The sequence below is a fragment of the Dermacentor silvarum genome, chromosome 1 (genome assembly GCF_013339745.2).
Source record: "Dermacentor silvarum isolate Dsil-2018 chromosome 1, BIME_Dsil_1.4, whole genome shotgun sequence".
Taxonomy (NCBI): domain Eukaryota; kingdom Metazoa; phylum Arthropoda; class Arachnida; order Ixodida; family Ixodidae; genus Dermacentor; species Dermacentor silvarum.
This window is the reverse complement of record NC_051154.1, coordinates 213,387,865-213,410,303: the sequence shown is the minus strand read 5'-3', so window position 1 is coordinate 213,410,303 and position 22,439 is coordinate 213,387,865. Positions and strand designations below refer to the sequence as shown.

At 46.2% G+C, this 22,439-nt stretch overlaps 1 protein-coding gene across 3 annotated transcripts in view; it reads right to left on the bottom strand.

Annotated features, from left to right (window-relative positions):
* The window catches only part of LOC119436747 (kynurenine aminotransferase-like), a 131,815-nt gene that overhangs the window by 72,794 nt on the left and 36,582 nt on the right, over positions 1-22,439 (bottom strand). For all 3 annotated transcript variants that reach the window (XM_037703731.2, XM_037703735.2, XM_049659949.1), the window contains 2 exons: positions 6,729-6,815; positions 2,256-2,375 (listed from right to left, as the gene is read on the bottom strand). In XM_037703731.2, coding sequence (XP_037559659.1) covers positions 2,256-2,375; positions 6,729-6,815 — 207 coding nt within the window. The remainder of the gene's footprint in view (positions 1-2,255; positions 2,376-6,728; positions 6,816-22,439) is intronic.

Here is a 22,439-nt window from a genome sequence, read left to right as displayed (position 1 = left end):
ACTGCTATATTGGTGCCTACGACGTTCAAACGTGGTTGTCCTCAGCGAGCTGCAGTGCGCTCAGCCAGTGGACTCGTTGCGGCATCCCGCGGTGGCAGTCGTATCTGTGCTTCGTAGCAGAACATAGCTACATGCAACTGTAGTGTGTATGCGCAGCGTTTGCTTTGTGCACGAAAGGGCTTGAATGCGCTCTCGCACTCGTATGCTCCAGTCTGGCCAAGCTACATGGTGCAGACCGGCTTTGTCCTGCACCAGCTTGACCAATGTATAGTAGCCACATCCAACTTGCGCTTTTCGAAGCGCTATCAATAGCTCAATACAAAGCGAAGTCTGCCAAGGCATCTAACCAGGAGCGGCCAGGAGTGAGCGTGCACTGGTTTGATTTCTAGTTAGCAGATGGCACCACAGCATTAGCATTGGTGATGCGCTGACAATGCAGAATGCTATAAAAGCCTAATTGTTCACTGCATAATAAATTTACTACCCCGCTCTAGCATTTTACTGGATGACAGTAGTGAGCAAATGCCAAGTATAGACGCCGAGCAGACGCTGTGCCGCAAGTGAACATTTATGAGGGCGTTCCGTCTTTATTACTTGCTAAGGAGGCTGCAAGGTAACTGCAGGGAAAGCATACAGGTAAAGCGAAGCCCCACTGTTGCATGCATGCAAACGCAGCTTATGGTTACGGCGTCAAAACATTTTTGCATCAATCCACCAACCATGGAGTATGTAACAGGATGGCAAGCAGACGCTGAGCAGACGATGCGGCATGGATGAGCACGTCTAGAGGAGCGTTCGGCCTTCCTATTGGCTAAGAATTCGTGTAGCTTCCACAGTGCTGACAACAGCTTGTGAGATGGAGTATAGGACTTGAACAGCGGGGGTACAGCACAATATGCTAGCAACAGAGATTCTGATTTGTGATAAAGCAAAAGAAGGCTATAAAATAAACATTTCAGCATCAGTGAAGACAGCAAAACACCATGATCTCAGTACTGCCTTACAATAACCTCAGAACACAAAAATACAGCAGGTCACAATTTCCAATTTCATAACTACTTAAGCACTTGTCTCATAAAACTTAAGGAAGTTCTAATTTCAATCTTCACACAGAAAGATGCTCCCAGCCCAAGACAAACCTATACTCTTGTTTCAGTAGTTCCTTGCAGCAGAGCCAAGGCTGTGTGACCTGCGAGTGCAGATTCTTGCGCAGTGAGATGTAGTGCCATAGTTAAGAAGCCGCTGAATGACTAAATGGCCCTGACAAGTGGTCTTGTCGGCAGGTGTTTACTTGGAAGCTTCTCTGCAGGACACAACTGCAGCTTACTGCACGATTTTCTTCGTTTTTTTTAATAAATATTTACTGAGGCTCTATGATAATGAAAATAGTTCCCCCTTTGTTCAAATGAAAATGTGCAAAGAACAAAAAATTAATGGAATTCTGCCCTGTGGACATTATTTTCATTTAAAGAGTACAAAAAATTAATTGCTTTGAGAGTAGCTGAATTCATACGCGTACTAGACTGCACAACTGCAACACCGAGGAGAACTCCCTCCTTGGTAGTGCTTCGTCCTTCACAGAAATGGCACCTGCAGACTTGCTTGTGTGGTATCATTCCAAGCTGCTCTTTGACAAGAAAGGAGTGGATAAATGGCATTGAACATACTTGGAACAGTGCAGGAGGAGTGCAGTAAACATGCAAGAATTCTAATTAAGAATACAACTGCACATATGAATGTCAGTGAGCATACTGTGTACAAGTGGATGCTACAAGAGGGATCAAGAAATGGCGCCACCATGCCATGCGACATGCTGGTTGAGTGCTCCTTGTGAACCTTCTGCTTCTGTCTCTACAACCCTCCTTCTCCTCTGTATCTCAAAATACCTTCAGACAAGCCTTTTTGGTGTCAGAGTGAATATGGGACGAATTTTCTACCGCAACAGCTGATTTCGCGGTGCAGTTCCAGTCTTCGTAAATGCTGTCGCCGCCTACGCTGCGGCGCTTGCGACTAGCAGACGACAGGGCGCGGAAGGTCACCTTTAAGATGTGTTCACCCTCCTGATTGGCTGAAGAAGCCTGTAGCATCCAAAGTGCTGATTGGAATTGCATACTGAAACAGAGTATAACTGCTCTGTTTTGCAATATTTTCTAAACGACCAAACTATCCTCAAAATAGACCTCAGAAGAGAAACATTAGACACCAATTGCTGCATAAGATGTACTACGCTGTGAGGTACAAGGAAAGTGGCTGACCTTCCCAATTGGGTTGTGCGGCGTGTTGACAATGATCATCTTAGTCTTGGAGGTAAACTTTGAGGCCAACTCCTTTGGATCTAGCACCCAGTCAGCGCTAGAAATTTGACCTTCCTTTCTCTGAAAGGACAAGAAAATAAGCAATGACACAGTTAGCACTCAGCAGAATTTAAAGGGGTCCTGAACCAAAAACACAGAAAAAAACACAGTCCACAGATAGCATACACTGCTGTGAACATCTCAGCTAAATTTTGCAGCCGTACGCGATGCGTGGAGCTCGCAAGTGGAGCGTGAAGTCACCTTTTTCCAGAACGCTCTCTTTTCAACAGAAGCCTGCTCCTCCCTCTCTTCGGGTCGCTTTATTTCATAGTATAGCAGATTCCCATATGTGGCTGCTATTGGCCAATAGCTGACATCAATCAAGAAGGAAGTTTCGAACAGTGTTCTTCGTCCTACTGTTACTGTGTAGATTTACTGACGCAGTTGAGTAAACAGGCTGAAGTAAGTAAAATCTCCTTTCGCATTTTTATCAGAATTACGTACTTCCGGAAGAAGCCAACTATCGTCTGTTCACGCTCAGCTGTGACCACACGTGTAGGAATTAAACTTTAGCCACCCTGCTTATTGGTTTCGTAGCCGTTGTGTCTCCCTAATTTTGACTAGTTTTGAACACTCAAGTAGCCTTGAACTACGCGAAACATAAGGTCAGACCACACGCTTGCCAGTGCACGCTCACTGCTGGCCGCTCCTGGTTAGATGCCTTGGCAGACTTCGCTTTGTATTGAGCTATTGATAGCGCTTCGAAAAGCGCAAGTTGGATGTGGCTACTATACATTGGTCAAGCTGGTGCAGGACAAAGCCGGTCTACACCATGTAGCTTGGCCAGACTGGAGCATACGAGTGCGAGCACATTCAAGCCCTTTCGTGCACAAAGCAAACGCTGCGCATACACACTACAGTTGCATGTAGCTATGTTCTGCTACGAAGCACAGCTACGACTGCCACCGCGGGATGCCGCAACGAGTCCACTGGCTGAGCGCACGGCAGCTCGCTGAGGACAACCACGTTTGAACGTCGTAGGCACCAATATAGCAGTAGAACCTACGTGAACATCCAAAATCAAATTTGAACTGCAGGCCACAGTGACATTCAGTAGCTGGAGCGTTGTGGGCACGCCTCGCTCCGCCGTAGCCTTCGCAGTGCAAGGCATTAAAGAAGGAACGGAAACACGGCAAGGGGGATCATACGTGACCTTTGATTGCCAATAACTCCGCTTCTTTTGAGTGCATTGAAGTACTGCTTACACCAAAACATTTCTGAAATAGTCTACTTTGACTTCAAACGCATTTCTCTAGTTCGATAAAGAGTGGTTCAGGGTCCCTTTAAAATTCCACAAAAACAGGAATAAAAGCAAAATTATTTTCCTTTAAAGGGGCCCTGAACCACTTTTTATCGAAGTGGAGAAAAACATTTGAAGTGAAAATATAGGCTACTTCAGAATCACTTTGCCGCAAAAAGTACTTCAATGCGTTGTTATCGGCAATCAAACACGGCCTCCGTTGTGGTCCCCTACCTCCTTCACTGCCTTGCACTGCGAAGGCTCCGGCGAAGTGGGGCGGGGCCACAAGGCTCCGCCTCTGAGACGTCGCCGTGGCTTCAACTTTCATTTTGGACTTCAGATTTTGGTGCCTACAAAGCGCTAAACGTAAGTAGAGTCTACTAGAATTCTAAGTGCACTCTAACGTAACACGGTCGTCCTCAGCCGAACGCGGTTGTCCTCAGCAAGCCGCAGTGCGCTTAGCCAGTGGACTCGTGGCGGCACCTCGCGGCGGCGGCGGTGTAGCCGACCGCAGCGACCAATAGCAGCCGCATATTGCAGTGTGCTTTATTACAAAATAAAGCACACAGAAAAGAGTAAATATCATGGGGTTTTTGAAACGAGAGCGTATGAGAGAAAGGCGACTTGACGCTCCACTTGCAAGCTCTACGGACTGCGTACGACAGCAGAACTTGGCTGAGATGTTCACAACAGCGTATGCTACCCGTGGACTATGTTACTTCACAAAGCCCGAGGGATGGTTCAGGGCCTCTTTAAAGGGATACGGACACAAAAGTTGGCGGGTAGTTTTTTGCGTCGGAACAAAAGTTGAACTGTTGAAAATGACGAATACAACAAGCTCCTTTGAAAAAAAGAACGAGAAACATCTTTTTTTTTTCGATTTTCTGTTGCACCTTGCCTCCAAGCGGCCGCCGGCAGAAGCTCAAATTTCAAGTCATAACACCCACCTGCGGCCAAGGTCGGCCACAGCTGTCGCAGTTTTTTCAAGGGTGTTGGTCCCTTGCAGCGTTTGTTTAACCCCTTTCGGCGATCTTCGCACGTGGTTCGTCTGAAACACTATCCCTGTCGGCGCTCCACGCAGGTGGTGCGTCTTACATGAGGCTTCCCGCGGTCGTCGCTCGGGATTGAGGTGTTCGTCGCGGCGGAAGGAAATGCCCAGACATTGCTGTTATAACAGCATTGTCGGTCATGACACGTTGTCGCACACGTTTCCCAGAAACGAGAAGGTGCGTAAACTTTGGATACCTGCCTATTAGAGAGCTTTAGCTTGTCCGGTAATCGGGTAAATGCAGGCGCTGAGGCGGAACCCTAAACACGAGTGGCCTGTATGATGCTGCCACCTGGTGGCGCAGAGCTCAAACAGAAAAAAGAGCTAATATTGCAGTAACCAAGTGTATTCTACTTCGCTGCTGGTGTAAATCTTCGGCAGCAACACAATTACGCCACTGCTGAAAATTTAAGCCAGGAAATGACCAATAATTCTTGTATAAGTGTCTGGTGCAGAGCGAAATCTTCGCGCTACAGTTCGCGAAAACCTGACCGGCACTTCCAAGGCCGCCTGCTCTTCTTCGTCGCTTGATGTGGAAGGATTGTAACCGTGAGCGGTAATATTTCTTGCCAATTTGGAATGATCCTCGTCTTCAGACGTGTACTCATCGCTGGTAGACGCACCAGAACTCGAATCCAGGCTTGTGATGGCGCCGTCGGCGTGCTTCGAATGACTGCGGCCGGCTGGCTGGCTATCCGACGAGGGTGTCGTGACGTCACGCCTTCCAACTTTCGCGGGTTGGGCGGCGAGGTGCGCGCTCACAAAAACGCCAAAAATAAAGCCATCGGCTCAAAAATTAGCTAAGTGACTATTTCTTTTCGGTGTAATCACACACTAAGGATTCATTTACAGCATTTTCATAAAATTTTCAGATTTTGTGTCCGTATCTCTTTAAAATAAAAACACCTTTTCTTACTAACCAGCTCAAAAAGACAGAACCAAGCAAAATATTTAACTTCACATGCAGAACCAACCAAATATTTTGAGACATGCATTACTGGACACTGAAGCTCACTGCCCAGCCTATTCAACTAAGAACAAATCGTAGCTAACAGATGTTCTGCCATCAATGAAAAAACAAAAAAACAAAAACAAAACAAAAATGGTTGGGGGGGGGGGGGGATGAGTTTTATTAAATTGAATGGTATATTTTGGTTCTACCATTTTTTACTGGAACAGCAGAATGGAAACACAGCATCCCAAGATATCACCTTTGCTACTGTTTGCAGCTCCATCCTCATATTCTGCTAAAACAGTAATGCCAAAAAATGCTAGTCTAATCATTGAAGCAAGCTGGGTGCAAATGTGCGAGATGGCAGCCAGCGGCATGCTTTAGCCTTGGTCCTCTCACTGTATGTCCATGCACATACATCTGTTTTGAGCTTGAAATGAGCACACATAAACTTGACACTTTCCATTAGGTAGAGTGGACACCAGTTAATGCATTTCAGACCTGCCAAAACCACTACTGCTATCTATCCGTAAAGACAACCTATAGCTCAGTGCTTCAACCAACCTAGTTAGGTAACTGGAGGTAGCCATTATATCATAACACACATTCCCAGTCACAAGAAGTGCATATAAGCAATATTTTGCAGGACACGCGAACACAGGGAAAAGACAGGGGTGGTGTGCTTCCTCTATGTCTGTGCACCGTGTATGTCTTTCTGCGTCCACATTGTTTAATCCCATGTTTACAGTCTGTTCAAAACAAAAGCCTGTTCTCATATACTAAGAGTTCGCATGGGTGCGCCTTCTGCCTTTTTTGATGCTCTGCAGTTACTCTGTACATGTATCGTGTGTCACATGCATCGACTAAAGGAAACGTGTGGAACACAACCCTCAGCATACAGTCTAATGACATTGAGGTGATTGTTTTTGACATATAAGGTGTATGTATAGGTACACAGCTCACTACACCACCCATGATTGCTCTCCAGTAGGCACTACACATACCAATGCAAACTTATACAATGTTGAACAAATTATGACAAACAGCCCATGCCGCTGACACAGAACACATCCAAGCAAGTCGAAAGCACATAACAGCTATCGCTACGAAAATGTTCCAAGACAGATGCCTTACAGGGCGAAGAGGAATGAAGACTGGAACTCCTCCGGCCATCTGGGTCATAGGCTCATAGCAGTCAAAGAAGGGTTCAATGATGATCACCTGCATGATGAACAATGAAATGTCAGCTTTAGCTACATACCATTTAGACTCGTGTAAGGACCGCACCCCCCACTTAACAGCCCAAATTTGTAAAGAAATAAAAAAAAAAGCAGCAGATCCAACGAGTTAGAATCTATATACAGTGGAGCTTTGTGTGAGTGCATAAAGAGTTGAAACACGAGTTTGTGTTTACTGACTGTCCACACAAAGTGACACAGAAGGCTTTGTTCACGCATTGCAGAGAGGCTAATGCAATGCCACCGCCGCTGCCACGGAACCGCGAAGGTGAGTTTTCTGGTTCTTTTTTTTTTCTTTCCCCTGCACGACCATTGCCGCGAATGCGACTGCCATCTGGTGGCGGTGCAAGGAACCCAGCAGCACGTACTCCACTGCGATTGGCGGTTGGCTTATTCGGCAAGAGAACAGTCAGACCACAGCACCCATGGTCAAGAAACCCGCCGAGGTTCGCAAAAAAAATTTAAAACCCCTCCCCTACTGGAAACAGGGGGAGGGGTTTGCAAAGCTTGTCTTGTAAAGCCATAAACCAATCCATTGTGAAATGTTGGGTTGTGGTTGGTCAAGGGTTGGGCATTTGGTTGTTGTTCCGCTTCTGCTTTGGCTTGTTGAACCGATTATCGGTCAAAGCTTTTTCAAGCAAAGCTTGAAAAAGCTTTGCTTTTATAAATTTCCAATGAAGAAGCAATCGCGTTCGGTGCCCTGATGCCACGCATGCGCATTGGCTAATTTTTGCACGCTGGTACTTTTGCATGCCGCTATTAGATGGCGAGAGATGCACACTGACCTTAAGGTCCCTAGACAAGTTTACAAGGTAGCGACACCCATTGTTCTTTGCGGATCCTCCTCACTCTTGCGCTTACTCTCTCTCTTCTACTTCATTCGAGTCTATGAATGGTGCATTGCTGGCACATGATGTTCTAAATGGCTAGAGGTGATATTTAATATATTGCAGAAGGCTCAAAACTACAGCTTATGTGCCAATCATCTGGTCAGATTTTTGCCGGAAGAAAAGGCGCAGTTGAAGCCAAGACACAGGATGCTGTTTCGGAGTGTACCCCGGCAGCTGGCATAAAAAAGCACACAACGGTGTAATAATCTGCCTGAGAAGCACCTTCCAGGTCTGTGGAAGCTACTGGCGCCTCAGACAATGAGGAAGGCGAACACAAAAAATGTTTTCGTCCGCGTTTTGTCGCCTGCTACCAACACCTGTAGTGTAAGTGTCTGCAGCGTCCACCATTGGGCAACAATATGAAATTGTGGCATAGTAGCAGACATACAAATTATATTCACCTTGCACAAGCACCTGTGTTCCCATACCTCGCAGCCTTGCCTCTGCTAAACGCCGCTTATGAGACAGAATATACTCCACTGAAGTTTTTTTTTTTTTTTTTGAGCGAAATGCCGCTCGCGTCGGGGCCTCGAAACAGCTGTACGACCAGACCGTCGGTGCGAACACGCAACTGGATGCCGGCATCGGTGATGCATCACAACAACAAACGTTTCAGCACTGGGCTTCTTCCATTTTCAGAGTTCTGGCAGCTCGCTGGCAGCCAGACCGCAGCCAGCTCGTTCCGGTCCTGATAGGAAGTCACGTGAGCTGGCATCCCAAGACAACCCGAAGCTGCCTGAAGTTTGCAAAATCAAACACCCGGACAGCTGGTCGGTGGATAAACGTAAACATGCTACCAGCATGGCAGCGGCCCGTGTGGCGGGTGCGCGCTCGGTGTAGTCGGTCCATTTATGCATTGCCAGCGTGAAAATGCACAGCTGCATCCGGGAATACAATCACTCTCGCGAGCTTTTGCGCGACTGCATCTCTTTGCACAGCGTAGCAAATGGCCTGCGACGCGTCCGAGGCCAAAACGCAAAATCGCACGTAAATAATCGCGAAAGCGATCGCTTGAGGATGCCTCCAGGAGGTCGGCCACTGGCGACATTTGAAGTCATTTGACAAGACACAAAGTCGGTACGTCTTATACGCGTAAATATCGTGCCGATTGACATGCTTGAATTCAATTTCACAAAGTTTGTTTCGGTTGATGGTGCTCCTCTCAATTCTGCTCCTGTGCTGAAGAAGCTACAGGGCTGCGGCTAGCACATGAAAAATGCATGCCGCCTGCGTTCAGCAAATAGCTTTGCTGAACGCAGGCGGCATGGTCAACCCCGTAGTATTGGTCAACCCCGTAGTATTGGCCCGGCCCGCGGGCCGGGCCGGGCCGGGCCGGGCTGTCCGAAGCGTGTGTAGGCGAGCTCAGGCCGGGCCCAGGCTTAAAGCCGCGGACCCGGGCAGGGCTCAGGCTTGAAGCCACGGGCCCGGGCCAGACTCGGGCTTGAAGCCACGGGCCCGGGCCAGACTCGGGCCCGCGCTTTAAAGGGCCTAAGTAGGCCTTCGAGCTCACGCGAACATTATGCACTGCATGGTTCAATGCATTCTGTGCCAAGCTGAAGTGACATGTGCAAGAGAGATGGCTGTATATCTTATCAAAGAAAAGAGGAAAACAGATGAAGTTCTCATTTTTAACAGCAGAGCTGTTTGTGGACCGATCCTGGCAGTAGTGCAGAAAGGGTGCAAGTGCATTGGCACATACACCTGTGAACTAGCGAAGCTGAGCCTGGTTAAGTCTAGCTAAGCATGGTTGGGACTACTTAAGCTTAGTCAGTCACCGATAGGCAATTGATAGCCAATCAATAGCTAGTCGATAATCAATAAATAATAAATAAATTCCGGAAAATGCTGGGGATGACTTGGTAGTGCTTAGCCTAGTCCAAATACGTGGCCAATACCTTGCAACAGACAATCGATAGCCAATCAATAGCTAATCGATAATCGATCAATAATCAATAAATTCCAGGAAATGCTGGGGATAACTTGGTAGTGCTTAGCCTGGCCCAAAAGCCAGGACTAGCTAGGTTCCCATCAGCTCCGCTGTCTCTTTAGCATTGCACCGCCAGTGCAAGCTACGCTAGTTTTTTTCTTTTCCACAAAAACGAACATTGTTTTCCACATAAGGAAAAATAAATTACACAAAAAACCGCTCCTCAAACCATTTACATGTTACCGCTTTTGCGATTGCATTATTACCAGTGTCGATACTACTGCATTATTTTAGCGCTAAGGCAAGGGGTGTCTTTACTTGGGCGTTTATTTGATGCTGTATGCTTGTGAATTCGCCAGCTTATATATACATGGGTGCGACTGTTTTCAGAACAAATCCATGCAGGGGCGAGGCCTCGCCTCGATGACGTATCACCATTTTCTTTTTTTTTCCTCTGTTTGGCAGCGCGGTTGGTTGTGCCCCAGTGCTTAAGCCGACGCAAAGCGGCGGTCGTTGGGGTGTTGCTACGCTGTGCTCCGCAACACCCCAAATAAAAAGATACTGCTCCAGTCAGGTAGACTGCTCCCTCCCTGATAGTGAGATTATGTTTGGATCATCAAAACAGTGATGCGTTTATTTAGGAATACCATTGATCCCTTAACAGCAGCCACAGTTGTGCCTAGTCACCACCATCCCAGCGTGTTCTCCGTTCCAACGCCGGTGGTGTTAGAACGCCGCCAAACAGAGAGGGGGGAAAAAAGAAAATGATGATACGTCATCGAGGCAAGGCCCCACCCCTGCACGGATTTGTTGTGAAACAGTTGCACCCTATATACATAGAAACAAAGCCAGAAGAACATGTCTGAAGCCCCAAGCACGAAGATGACACAAATCCATGTAATACCCATCATATAAACAGGGTGTTTCTTTTTAGCTGCACCAAATTTTTTAAAATTGCCTTTGGCAGATAACACAATTATAATCCTTGACCTAAACTACTCGATGAAGCGGCAATTACTTCCACGAGAAATCAAAACGGCTAATTTAATATTTAACACAATTACGCTAATTAACTTCCTATTTAACTATTTTACGGCACACCTTTCAATCTATGAATTATAGCCGCTGAGTTCGCAAGGCGTATCATACCACTTGGACAGAATTCTCAGGACTGAACCAATTTAGAGATAGTAATGTGCAAAGTGTCCGACGAAATGCATGGGCGTTCCAGTTAATTTTGTGCTTCAATGCATAAAACAGTGTTTTCCTCAAAAAGTGAACTGGAACGCCCATGTATTTAATCGGACACTTTGAAAATTAATATCTCGAAACTGGTTCAGTCCTGAGAATTCGTTCCAAGTGGATTCATTCCAAGAATTCATTCCAAAGAAGCGCGAGAACAAGTTAAGGACTGCACAAAGAGCAATGGAACGAAAAATGTTAGGCCTAACTTTAAGAGACTGGAAGAGAGCAGTGTGGATCAGAGAACAAACAGGGATGGTCGATATTCTAGTTGACATTAAGCGGAAAAAACGGAGCTGGGCAGGCCATGTAATACGTGGATAACTGGTGGACCATTAGAGTTACAGAACGGATACCAAGAGAAGGGAAGTGCAGTCGAGGACGGCAGAAAACTAGGTGGGGTGATGAAGTTACGAAATTTGCAGGCACAAGTTGGAATCAGCTAGCGCAAGCCAGGGGTAATTGGAGATCACAGGGAGAAGCCGTCTTGCAGTGGTCATAGATATAGGCTGATGATGAATGATGAATCTGCCAAAGGCAGTTTTAAAAAATTTGGTGCAGCAAAAATGTAACACCCTGTATATTTGCATGCTAAATGACATCATAGAACCATATCGTACAAATCAAGGTAAGTGCATGCGCACCAGTGAAAAAATAGCAGCACAGGCAATGGGCCAGATCACTGATGTTCCCGTGGGAGAAACAAAGGTTTCGGTCTTTTATTGTTATATACTGCAGCTGATTAAACCTCGAGAAGGTGAGGCTGACAGATACGGTACAATCTGTAAGTAAAAAATAAAATTTTTCTTACAGGCCGGGCCTGCTCACGCACACGCGGGCCCTAGCTAAGCTAAGTAATGATCACCCGGGCTGGTCTCGGTCATGCATCCCCAGGCCCGGGCCGGGCTCGGGCTTTGTATTGCGGGCCCGGGCTGGGCTCGGGCCTCGTAAAGCGGGCCCGGGCCGGGCTCGGGCCGAAAAATCAGGCCCGTGCAGTGCTCTAGTTCAGAGAACAAACGAGGATGGCCGATATTCTAGTTGACATTAAGCGGAAAAAACAGAGCTGGGCAGGCCATGTAATGCGTGGATGGATAACTGGTGGACCATTAAAGTTACAGAATGGATACCAAGAGAAGGGAAGTGCAGTCAAGGACGGCACAAAACTAGGTGGGGTGATGAAGTTAGGAAATTTGCAGGGGATAGTTGGAATCATCTAGCGCAAGACATGGGTAAGTGGAGATCACAAGGAGAGGCCGTCCTGCAGTGAACATGAATAGGCTGATGATGATGATGATGAGGAGGAAAATCAACTTTCGTCAAAAGAAGACAAAATTATTGTACATTATCTTTCAAATTTATTCATTTATTCACATACGTTTGTTCACTATAATATGAGCGAGCTGTAACGCCATGCAAAATGAATGCAGAAATCATTTCTTCAAGTACAATACAAAAATCATCCAAAAGATCCACAAAACTGCCACATGTACCTTTCATTATTTTGTTTTTTTTCTCTCTTGAGCGCACACGCGATACTGGCGATCATGCCATCATGCGCTAGGACAAAAAAAAAATGAAGTCCTATTACAACACAACAGATCATTGGCCTCATTTTAATGACGTGCTAATGATACACGCTCAGAAAATGCACAGAAATGGATGCCATGGGTGACATTTTCACGACTACGCTAATTAGCACAAATGAAGGCCAGGACGTAAACTGTACGTTCACCTGTTGTATTTAAAGAAACGGAAGACCATCTTCGAAGTGTTATTGCACCAGCACACGATGTGCAATCGGTGAGAGTGGTGAGACATCGTTGAACAGCAGCAGGCAACGAACGGTACCATTCTTTGCCAATTAAGGCTTCTTTACTTCTCCCATCGGTGGCATCGGGTGCCACACCATAGGACGCACAAAAAAACCAAAGGGACTGCTGCGCACACCACACACTGTGAGCGAGTACCAGTAGCGTGAGTCTGCCCACACTGGCCACCATTTGTCGGTCAGAAATCGAAACCTGGAAACCCAGCAGAAGATCCGGCTCGGACGGAACGGTTCGGCACGGCTCATTGAACGAGAGAGAACCGGCTTCCTCTCTCCGAAAGAACCGCCACTCACTTACTGAACCACGGCTCCCTCGCTCTTCAAAAGAGTGGCTCAAAAGATCTGGCTCGCTCCTGAGCGCTCTCTAGGAACGGTTCCTCATGGCTCACTAACGAGAGAGAACCGCCTTCCTCTCTACGAAAGAACCGCCGCTCACACGAACCGCAACTCATTTGTTCTTAAAAAAGAGCGGCTCAAAAAACAGCCGCAGGCGAGGGGGTGAAGGCGACTCTTGCGAGAAAGGGCGGGAGGGCAGTTGCTTTCTCATACCGCTAATAGATAAATGGCGCGGAAGTTGCACCCAGCAGAAGACCCGGCTCTGACGGAACGCATCGACATGGCTCACTGAACGCGAGAAAACCGGCTCCCTTTCTCCAAAAGAACCGCCGCTCACTTGTACTGAACCACGGCTCACTCGCTCTTTAAAAAGAGCTGCTCACAAGATCCGGCTCGCTCCTAGCAACCCGCCTCTAGTTTGCATTAAACACCAATTGGCGGCCAATAATCCCTTCTTCAATTTCTCTTTTCCATTCCAATGACACAATGAACTAGACCACCAACAGGTTTTTCACAATTTTTATGCTCTTTATTTGTTCGATCAGTCACGATGAGCCGTGATACAGGCAGACAAAAGTGGTCTTTTGTGTAGGGATAAGAGCTCAGTATATTTTGCCCACTCAAACTAAAAGGCTTCTGTGAAACATCTCACGATGAACTATGCTACATTGGCCTCTTCTGTGTTAGTTTTTTGTACTTTTACCTTTCCTGCTTGGGCCCAGATGGGCCTCCAGTATTTTGCAAATAAACAAAATTAAGTGGCACTAGCAAGCTCGTGTGGATGGCAGTTTTATGCCCCCACAGTTTTTAAGTTCACAAAAGTGTAAATGGAAACCGTCGTGAGCAAGGTAATGACCTAAAATTAAGCGTTATATTCTTCATAGCTTGCACAAGAGTGTATGCCACAACAATTAAGTACTTTGTTCTGCGTACGTGCTTTGTGTCATGTTGGTCGCTCATGCACATGTTACAGCGCGTGATATTTTGCAGCCACAGCCAGCGGAATACACGCCTGAAAAGGCCTTTCTGAAGCATGAAGTATGGCGTTACACAATTACAAACTGCGACCAAGAAGATGAAGACTGTACGGCAATCCCATCAACGGCTTTTGTAAAAGGTTGCTCATCTCCAAGATGTCATAGAAGACTTATCTGACAATCGCATTCTAGAAAATGAGGATGTCGCCATGTTGCAGAGTTTTGGTGGGGCAAAAAAATGCTTGCTCATGCGTCAACTGCCACGTAAGTCTGGTGCAGCAGTGTCACCCGCTTGCTCACCAGAGCTCAGGGCATTTGCACTGACTTTGCATTTTTATTCCCCTAGAGCATACAGATATATACGAGCTGTTTTGAACACAACCTTTTCTGGATTTTTTTTTCTGCTGAAAGCATGTGAATTACACGTCTCGAATTTCTAATGGCACACTCTTTCAAGCTTCCACTACTTCAAGAGCAGTAGCCCACTACCTTTAGTTTCCAGTATCACGCGTGGTAACATTTTTTCCCGACCGTGATGACCTCCATGACGTGACACACGCTGAAACCATGTCTTCTATGAAAAGAAACAAGTTCTGTCCTTACTAGGTTGCAAGCATGGGATAATGTATTTCATGCATGGAAAGTTCATATTGTGCAATAGATAAAATGGTAGACTATTACAGTTCATCTCAATAAAACTTGTGGTCACTCAACCACCATGCTTGAAGGGTCTTAGAGGGCTGGTTTTTATAATTATTGCTAGGTGTTCAGTATTAGGAGTATGTGGAAATATAATCACACTCTGATAGTTTTGCAGGGGTTGACAGCGATTCTGACTTAAGTTTATGATATAGTCTACTACAATGCATAGAGAAAGAGTCAGCATGAGAAAAGCCCTTCACATTGCGTGAGAGCCTCTTGATACAGGGGCTGATGAAGATTATGTTCCTCTCATGACTGCAGCTTCGAGCACTAAACACATGGATAGACAGCACGATGCCATGCCATCTCAGCTCGCCCGACCTTTGCACACGCGACAGATTACCTCTAAAACAGGGCGCGCAGGCTGCGTATGCATTCATTTACGCTTACAGCCATGCCCAGCCACGGCCCCGCTAAAAAAAGATGTGCGATAACCTGTCCCCACCCTCCCGTGCACTTGGATCACATTACCGCGAGCGAGCTTTCCTCCACCCGTTCACCCGTGCTCGCGCAGGGAAGATGGCGTTCATCAAGCCGCTATGCTTCTTGGCTCACCTTCACACGCTTTCCCCTGCACCTATCGCACAGAGCGCGATAGGATCTTATTGCACTTGGACTTTATACAGAACATGATATTGCTCCGCTTCGGCGGTCACTCTCGGTAGCACGTCGCACAATCTGGCAGGTGCATTCACAAGACACTGCATGCAATTGAACCATTTGTTAATCTGCACCCACAGAAGTTCCCGTTTATTGTCTCGGTATTCCTTGGCGGTGGCAGTGAAATTTCGTTATATTGAAATCATGCGTAAGATATGTGGTGTTCTATGGACAAGTTATAAAAACTAAAACACTTCATTATATTGATAATTCTGTTATAGTTAAACCTCAATATAACAAACTTCAATGGTTGTCAGCGTGGCTAAACGCATACACAGCCCACGCGCCCCATTTTAGAGGTAATCTGCCGTGTGTGCAAAGAGTGGGCGTGCTGTGATGGCACGACATCATGTGCCTCTTATCTTACTGTGCGTTTAGTACCAGAGGTTGCATAATCTAGAGTTTCGGAGATGTGTCAAAAGGCAGATGAAGCATTCGCTCTCCGTTGCCAGCGCTTTTTATGATAGCATCATCCCATTGCGAGCAACACCATAAGCCGGGGGGGGGGGGGGGGGGGGGCAGAGGGGACGTGAAAGCATGGTTGCTTTCACTTAGTATTGCCGATATTGAGGATAGTTTACAAAGCATGAAACCATCTTTCGTCGCTGACTTTCAAATTCAACAAAATGCTTTTTTTTTTCTCATTCAAATTTGCATTTTCCGACTGCCCGATAATTCAGAAAGTGATGAAAAATAGCAACGAAAAAACAAGGGACGAGAAAAAAAAAAACACACAATATGATGTGCACTCTTATCGTGTTTCTTTCTCAACCGTTGTTTTTTTTCTAGATATTTTTCATCACTATGGAATACCAGCTTGCCCAGCATTGAGTACTAATTCAGAAAATATTGCGGCTCCTATCGTGCAAGAAGAATGCATAGGCAATGGTACGTACTTGCATCCAGGTCAAATTTTAATATATAACGAAACTTGAATATAACGAAGCAAACTGCTGATTTTACTGACTTCGTTATATAAAGGATTAAATGTATTGAAGTTCGTTATATCGAGGTTTAGCTGTATTTCACTGCAAGCACCAGCTGAAAAGGTGCATTCAACAGAGGTGCACTGCTTGCAGTACAAAACCCCAACCTTCAAGGACAACATGGATGTGCGAGACATGCAATGCCCCATTGCACCTGCTAGGAAACGAAGTATGTTTTGCTGGCCTCCACCAAAACTGACTTCTAGACCCTTGTGCATGGTGGTCAGCCCAGGAGACCACCTCGCTCTATTTGAGTGAAATGTGGGGGGGGAAAAAATTTTGTTGTGAGAACAGCAATTTTTTTACCAGCTGTTTACCATTTTTTCAATAACATTCAGTTTTACTCGTAAAATTAATTAATTACGGGGTTTTACGTGCCAAAACAATGATCTGATTATGAGGCACGCCGTAGTGGGGGACTCCGGAAATTTGGACCACTTGGGGTTCTTTAAGGTGCACCTAAATCTAAGTACACGGGTGTTTTCGCATTTTGCCCCTATCGAAATGCGGCCGCCGTGGCCGGGATTCAATCCCGCGACCTCGTGCTCAGCAGCCCAACACCATAGCCACTGAGCAACCACAGCGGGTTTTACTCGCAAAACGAACTTCTGTGCATGAAAGAGTTAAACAAGACATTGCATTATTATTCTTTTCAAGAGTATATGCATACATGTAGTAATATGCTTCAAATAAGCACAAGGGCAATACAGTCAAACCAACTTATACTTCACGTGCAAGAAAATTCCATTGTTAGAAACGATAATTGTTAAAACTGGGTTGCAGGAACAAAGCAGAGGGGAAAACCTTCAAACGTTTTATTTAGACACAAAGAGGCACAGTTGAACCCACTTATAGCATTACCAGACTTAAGAATACTCAAATGTGTGCGAATATTGTTTTTTGAAACCAAATCGAATAGTGCCAGAAGCAAATCGAATCAAATATTGCACAGCTTTTGAATAATTAACAGCCATTATCACAATTAATATAGAACAATGAACATCCTAGTATTCTTAAAGTTAGCAAGTTACTGTCATTATGTACGTTATGAAGCACTTATTAAAAGCACAAATGGAGCGTTAGGAGCAAACAAGTAGTTGCTTCACTTGCACAGGACTCTTCGGAGAGTACGAATGATCGCTGTATAGCCTGTAAAGTATGGCTATCTAAGTCATGCCGCCTGCTCCACTACACATGTTCCCATGTTTTATGTGTATAGTCCATGGGTTCTCAAAGTGGGTTCCGCGGAACCTACGGGTTCCGCAGGCACCTGCTCGGGGTTCCGCGAGCCACTGATAAATTTTCCCTGGTCCCGCTCTCGACAAGTGTCTAAAACGGCAAACACGAGGTGCGCTCGATCTAAAGAACCTCCATTACCCATGCCCGAGTGTCAAAAAGCACATCACAGTGCGTAACAGCAATTCGCGAACTGTGCAATAAATACGCAAGCAGCTTTTAGCCACCCAACCTCTGAGAACGGGCAGCGTGCCTAAGCTTTCGCACTTGAATCTCGGAGGCCGTAGCTTACCACCATGCGCCTTTCTCCTATTTGTAGATAGGGTAGGTGCCGATAGCGTGTGCACTGACGTACACGTTGGAGGAATAAAAAAAAAAAATTAAATGCGCGGAGCACCGCAAATGCACGCCGCAATAGAGCAAGAACGGTGTAGCGTCCAACCGAAACGAAGCGGCACAGTCAGCATCGCCGTGGTCCTCATGCGGCAATCGTACACGGTACGTGACTGACAGCAACGCCGAAGCGCTTCGTGCCTAATTGTGCCTTTAAAGCCTTTATTCTTGCGTTTATCGCCGCGCGTAACACCGCGTTGGCGGCTAGCCGCGTGCCTCCATAAGTGCGTAGTCGCCATCTATGATCGCGTCGATAACCACCGCAGTTTCGTCCGCAGCGGTTGCGGCAAATAGTAGTTTTATTTTCACTCGGTGCGGTGCGCGCGTCGGCTGCATGCCTTCAGAACTGTGTAGTCGCCTCCCATGGCAGTGTCGATAGCGACCGCAGTTTCGTCCGCACTTCTTGCAGCGAACGGTAGTTTCGTTTTGACTTGGTGCATGCGTCAGCCGCCTGGGTCGCCGTCCATGATCGTGTCGATAGCGGCTGCGGTTTCATCCGCAGCGGTCACGGCAAGCAGTGGTTTCGTTTTGACTCAGTGCAAAGCTGTCGAAGATGAAGAGCACCGGTTACATCGCCATGGATGAACAATTTGTTGGCGAGCAGCTGAGTGGCGAAAAACTTATTGGGATGTGCGCCCGTTGGTGCAAAGCGCATCACAGATGAAAACGCGCGCCGCGAAGGATGTCGCGAGGCCTTCGCCGCTGCTAGCGCTAATCAGTCATGAGATGACGAGAATTTCAGCTTCCGCACTGGTCTTGTGGTAATAGAAACAAGATTTGATGATTCATTGAGTAAATAAAAGCGTGTTGACGTAGTGAAGCATTTGTTTATTGTTTTCTTGATACCCTCGATAATTCGACATTCTGGTGATTCGGGGGGAGGGGGGGGGGGGGGGTTCCTTGGCACTTTATGGAGCTTAGCAGGGTTCCCTGGGATGAACGTACTTGAGAACCCCTGGTCTATACTATACCCGTGGGGATGAACGTTTAGCAATCTTTTGCTCCAATATTATGTTTAATTGGGCTAAGTTGACATTTAAAATATTCCCCAAAGACTGAATCGAATAGGACACTATTCTATTCATTATACAAAAGTTTCGAATATTCGCACACCCCTACTCAAACGTAACAATGAACAGCTGCCCCACTCTGAACTTTTGTGGGTGTTCTATGGCAAAATATACCCCTTATTACAATGTTCTCATACCACATTATAGGCCATAGCAATTAAATCTGGCTACGCTAAATAGAAAACGAACGCAAAATTCAGGAAAAGAAAAAAAAAGCAAGGTGCTTCGCCACCCCCCTTTTGTACGGCACACCCCACATGCCATGCCTTAGTTGCCCCTTTCCAGCCTCCCTTCCACCCCTCCGACGTCTGCGAGAGGGTGGAAGGGAGATTAGAGAGGCTGCGAGGAATGCATGCCATGTGAGCTCTTTCTCTTAATTCTAGGCAATGCTATGAAGTATGAAGGCATGCCATGTAGGGGGAGCGTGTGGCACAAAAGCAGGTGTGACAAAGGGGCTCGCTTTTTTTTTTCCGGGCAACACTGTGCAGGGGGGGGGGGGGAGGAGGCACGAAGGCAGAGAAGGGGCTCCCGTTTTTTTGTTTTTTTAATTCTTATTCTTATTCGGAGTACACACCCCATAGCCAGATTTAATTGTTATAAATGACAACGTGGCATGGTAGCATTGTAGTAAGCGGTTTAACCACAAAACACATACAAACGACGATGCATCGGCTACTCATTGTTATATTCTATATATTGTTAAAACCGGCATCGTTATAAGTAGGTTCAACTGTATACTACTACGGATTACTGTGTATATGCATACATAGTAATCCATTGAGAATAAAAACAATAAACAGATGATTCTTCAAAGCAATGGTTCACTTTAGCACCATCCACAGCAGTTGTCTGTGTGCATTTGTGCACTTGTGTAAGGAAGAGAGTGGAATAAAGAGCATCCCAGAAAGCTGGGCACTATAACTGTGAGGAAAAATACCACTGAGGTGAAAGGGGCCCTGTAACACTATTTGGACATAATAGAAAAATGTTACCGATCTGTAGAAGAGGCTCCTGTGAACATGCAAGCCAAATATTATTGCACTGTATGCAGCAGGGAAATTACAATCTCGTGTCAAAAAACAGTGAAAAATCGCTTGCTCTTTCCTTCGCAATGTCGTCAGCAGCTACATCGCAAGCAGCCAAGCAGGAACAACAGGTATTGGTGGATTAAGTGATCGCAAGAACATTCTCAGTAATACTACAATTGTTAATTTTGAGTTAAATAAATGAGAAATACACAGCAATCTCAAAAAGACCAACAAAACTACTTAATCTTTGCATTTCTGGTCTACACACAACAGTTGTGCGTAGCTGCTTCTGCTGCGCATGCCCTCCAAGATCGCACCGGCATGCTTCATAGAGCAGAAATCGCGGCCGCCACGGGGTGCTGCGATGAGCCCTCTCGTATACAAGATGCTCTGACAACTACATGCTCTGATTGGTCTTTGTAAGTGAAGTAGCTCCAGGTGCTTGAGTGCCCAACAAATGAAAATGCCCAACTTTTGGGCGGGGCTTTGTGCCCTTGCGATCCCCCTATGTAGCTTCTGGCACGCTAGCGAAGACGTAAGGAGAAAGCCATGTGTCGGTGCGATAACTACCCTTAACTACCCTTGAAGGATTCGAAAAATGTTTCAGCAAGAGATTTATGAGGCGACGTCCTTTAATAGAGAGGCCATTCTACGATTAGTTAGAAAAGCGTTTCAGGGCCCCTTTAAAAATAGCACAGCAGCGATGGTTGCCAGTGGATAATGGAGGAGATAGTCTCGCATGAACTTGTACACCAATCCTTTGCAAATACTAATTGGGTGTGGCAATTTCTTTTGATTCTCAAACTGGTACAGTACAACAAGGAATGGAAGAAACAGCCAAGCCAGCACTCTGTTCCTTCTTTTGGCCGGCTCAGCTGTTTTCTTCCTTTCCTGCGCTGTACCAGTTCCAAAATGAAATACCAACTCGCCCAATCCTCAACACTAGTGGATTTCTTCTCACTGGAGAAAGAACCCTGCCTAGTACTCACATACGCCTACTGCGCCATGACTTGACGGTGCTGTCCCCTTACTTTTCTTTCGAAAATGCTGGTGACCTATCACATGTCTTTGCGCTACAGGTGTACGCAGCGAGCAAACTACGACTGCATGCCATAGAACATGCACGCACTGCACATAAGCAACTTTGAGGCCACTGTCACTACAGTAAAAGAACAAGGAAAAAGACGTCAGAAAGAGACGCATGAACACATTCAGTTCACATTCATTGGAAGTGTACAACACATGCCACTGGATTATGAGGTGCCCATGGAGTTGAGAGAGCCATGGCCGCATGAAATACGAGTTGAGTGGAATGCCGCAACTTGAGAGGAGGGTAATCTTTAACCACTTGTAGCTCATTCAACATTGCGCGCTGTCAAATATTTTTGCAAGAAAGCATTCCGTGAGAGATACTCTATAGCTGCATTTTCATAAGCACAATTGTTGGATCTTTTTTTTGTGCATCAACCTTCATGTGTGACGGTGTCCGAAACGAGCCTGTTTTTCGGGAACATGTCTGACCTATGAGTGAAGAATGCAAATTCTAAGTGTCCTGCTTTCGCTCTTTCTCTCCCTTGATGCGAAGCACTAGCCATTTACATGAATTTGCAAAAGGCAGCTTCACTCACTTAATGGGCCTCTAAACCACCTCCGATATTCTTTAAACATTTCAAGTAAACACGCGCATCAAGTTCAGAATGCCGTCAAAATGAATGATGCCAAACGTGGTTGTTCATCTCCAGTGAAGGTGCTTTGTCACGGCGTGTCACCGTACGGATCCATTATATTGACGAGCCTTTCTAGGTGTGTGCACACCACAGGGTCCATAGCAACACGCTTTGCAAGAGCACGAGCTGGCACGGACGACAGCAAAAGCGGGTAGTCACAGTAACCGGAAGTGGACAGTGTTTTAAAAAGCACGTTGGCAATGACGAATGCCATGTGACATTTGGAGGAGCACTCTGCGAGGAGGAGAGACCAGCCGACGCACAGAGTGTAGCGAAGGAAAGAGCAAAACGAGCGAGGGCCACGTTTCGATCATCAAACGCATGTAACTCCGCTATTACAGCACCATTTCGAAAAATTCTCGCGGCTACGTGTTCATTGCAGACTCGTGCACAACTGCAACACCTCAACAAAATTTCAACCTCTGGGTGGTTTAGGGGCCCATCAAGCTACCTCTGGCCGGTGCATAAGATGCAATGTTACTTTCCCGTGCATAACTTCCTAGTGCCTCGTCCCCATTTACATGAATGCGAGGCACTAAACGATGATATGATGCACTGCTGTCAGCATTCATGTAAATGCAGCTTATGTCTATATGATTCTATTA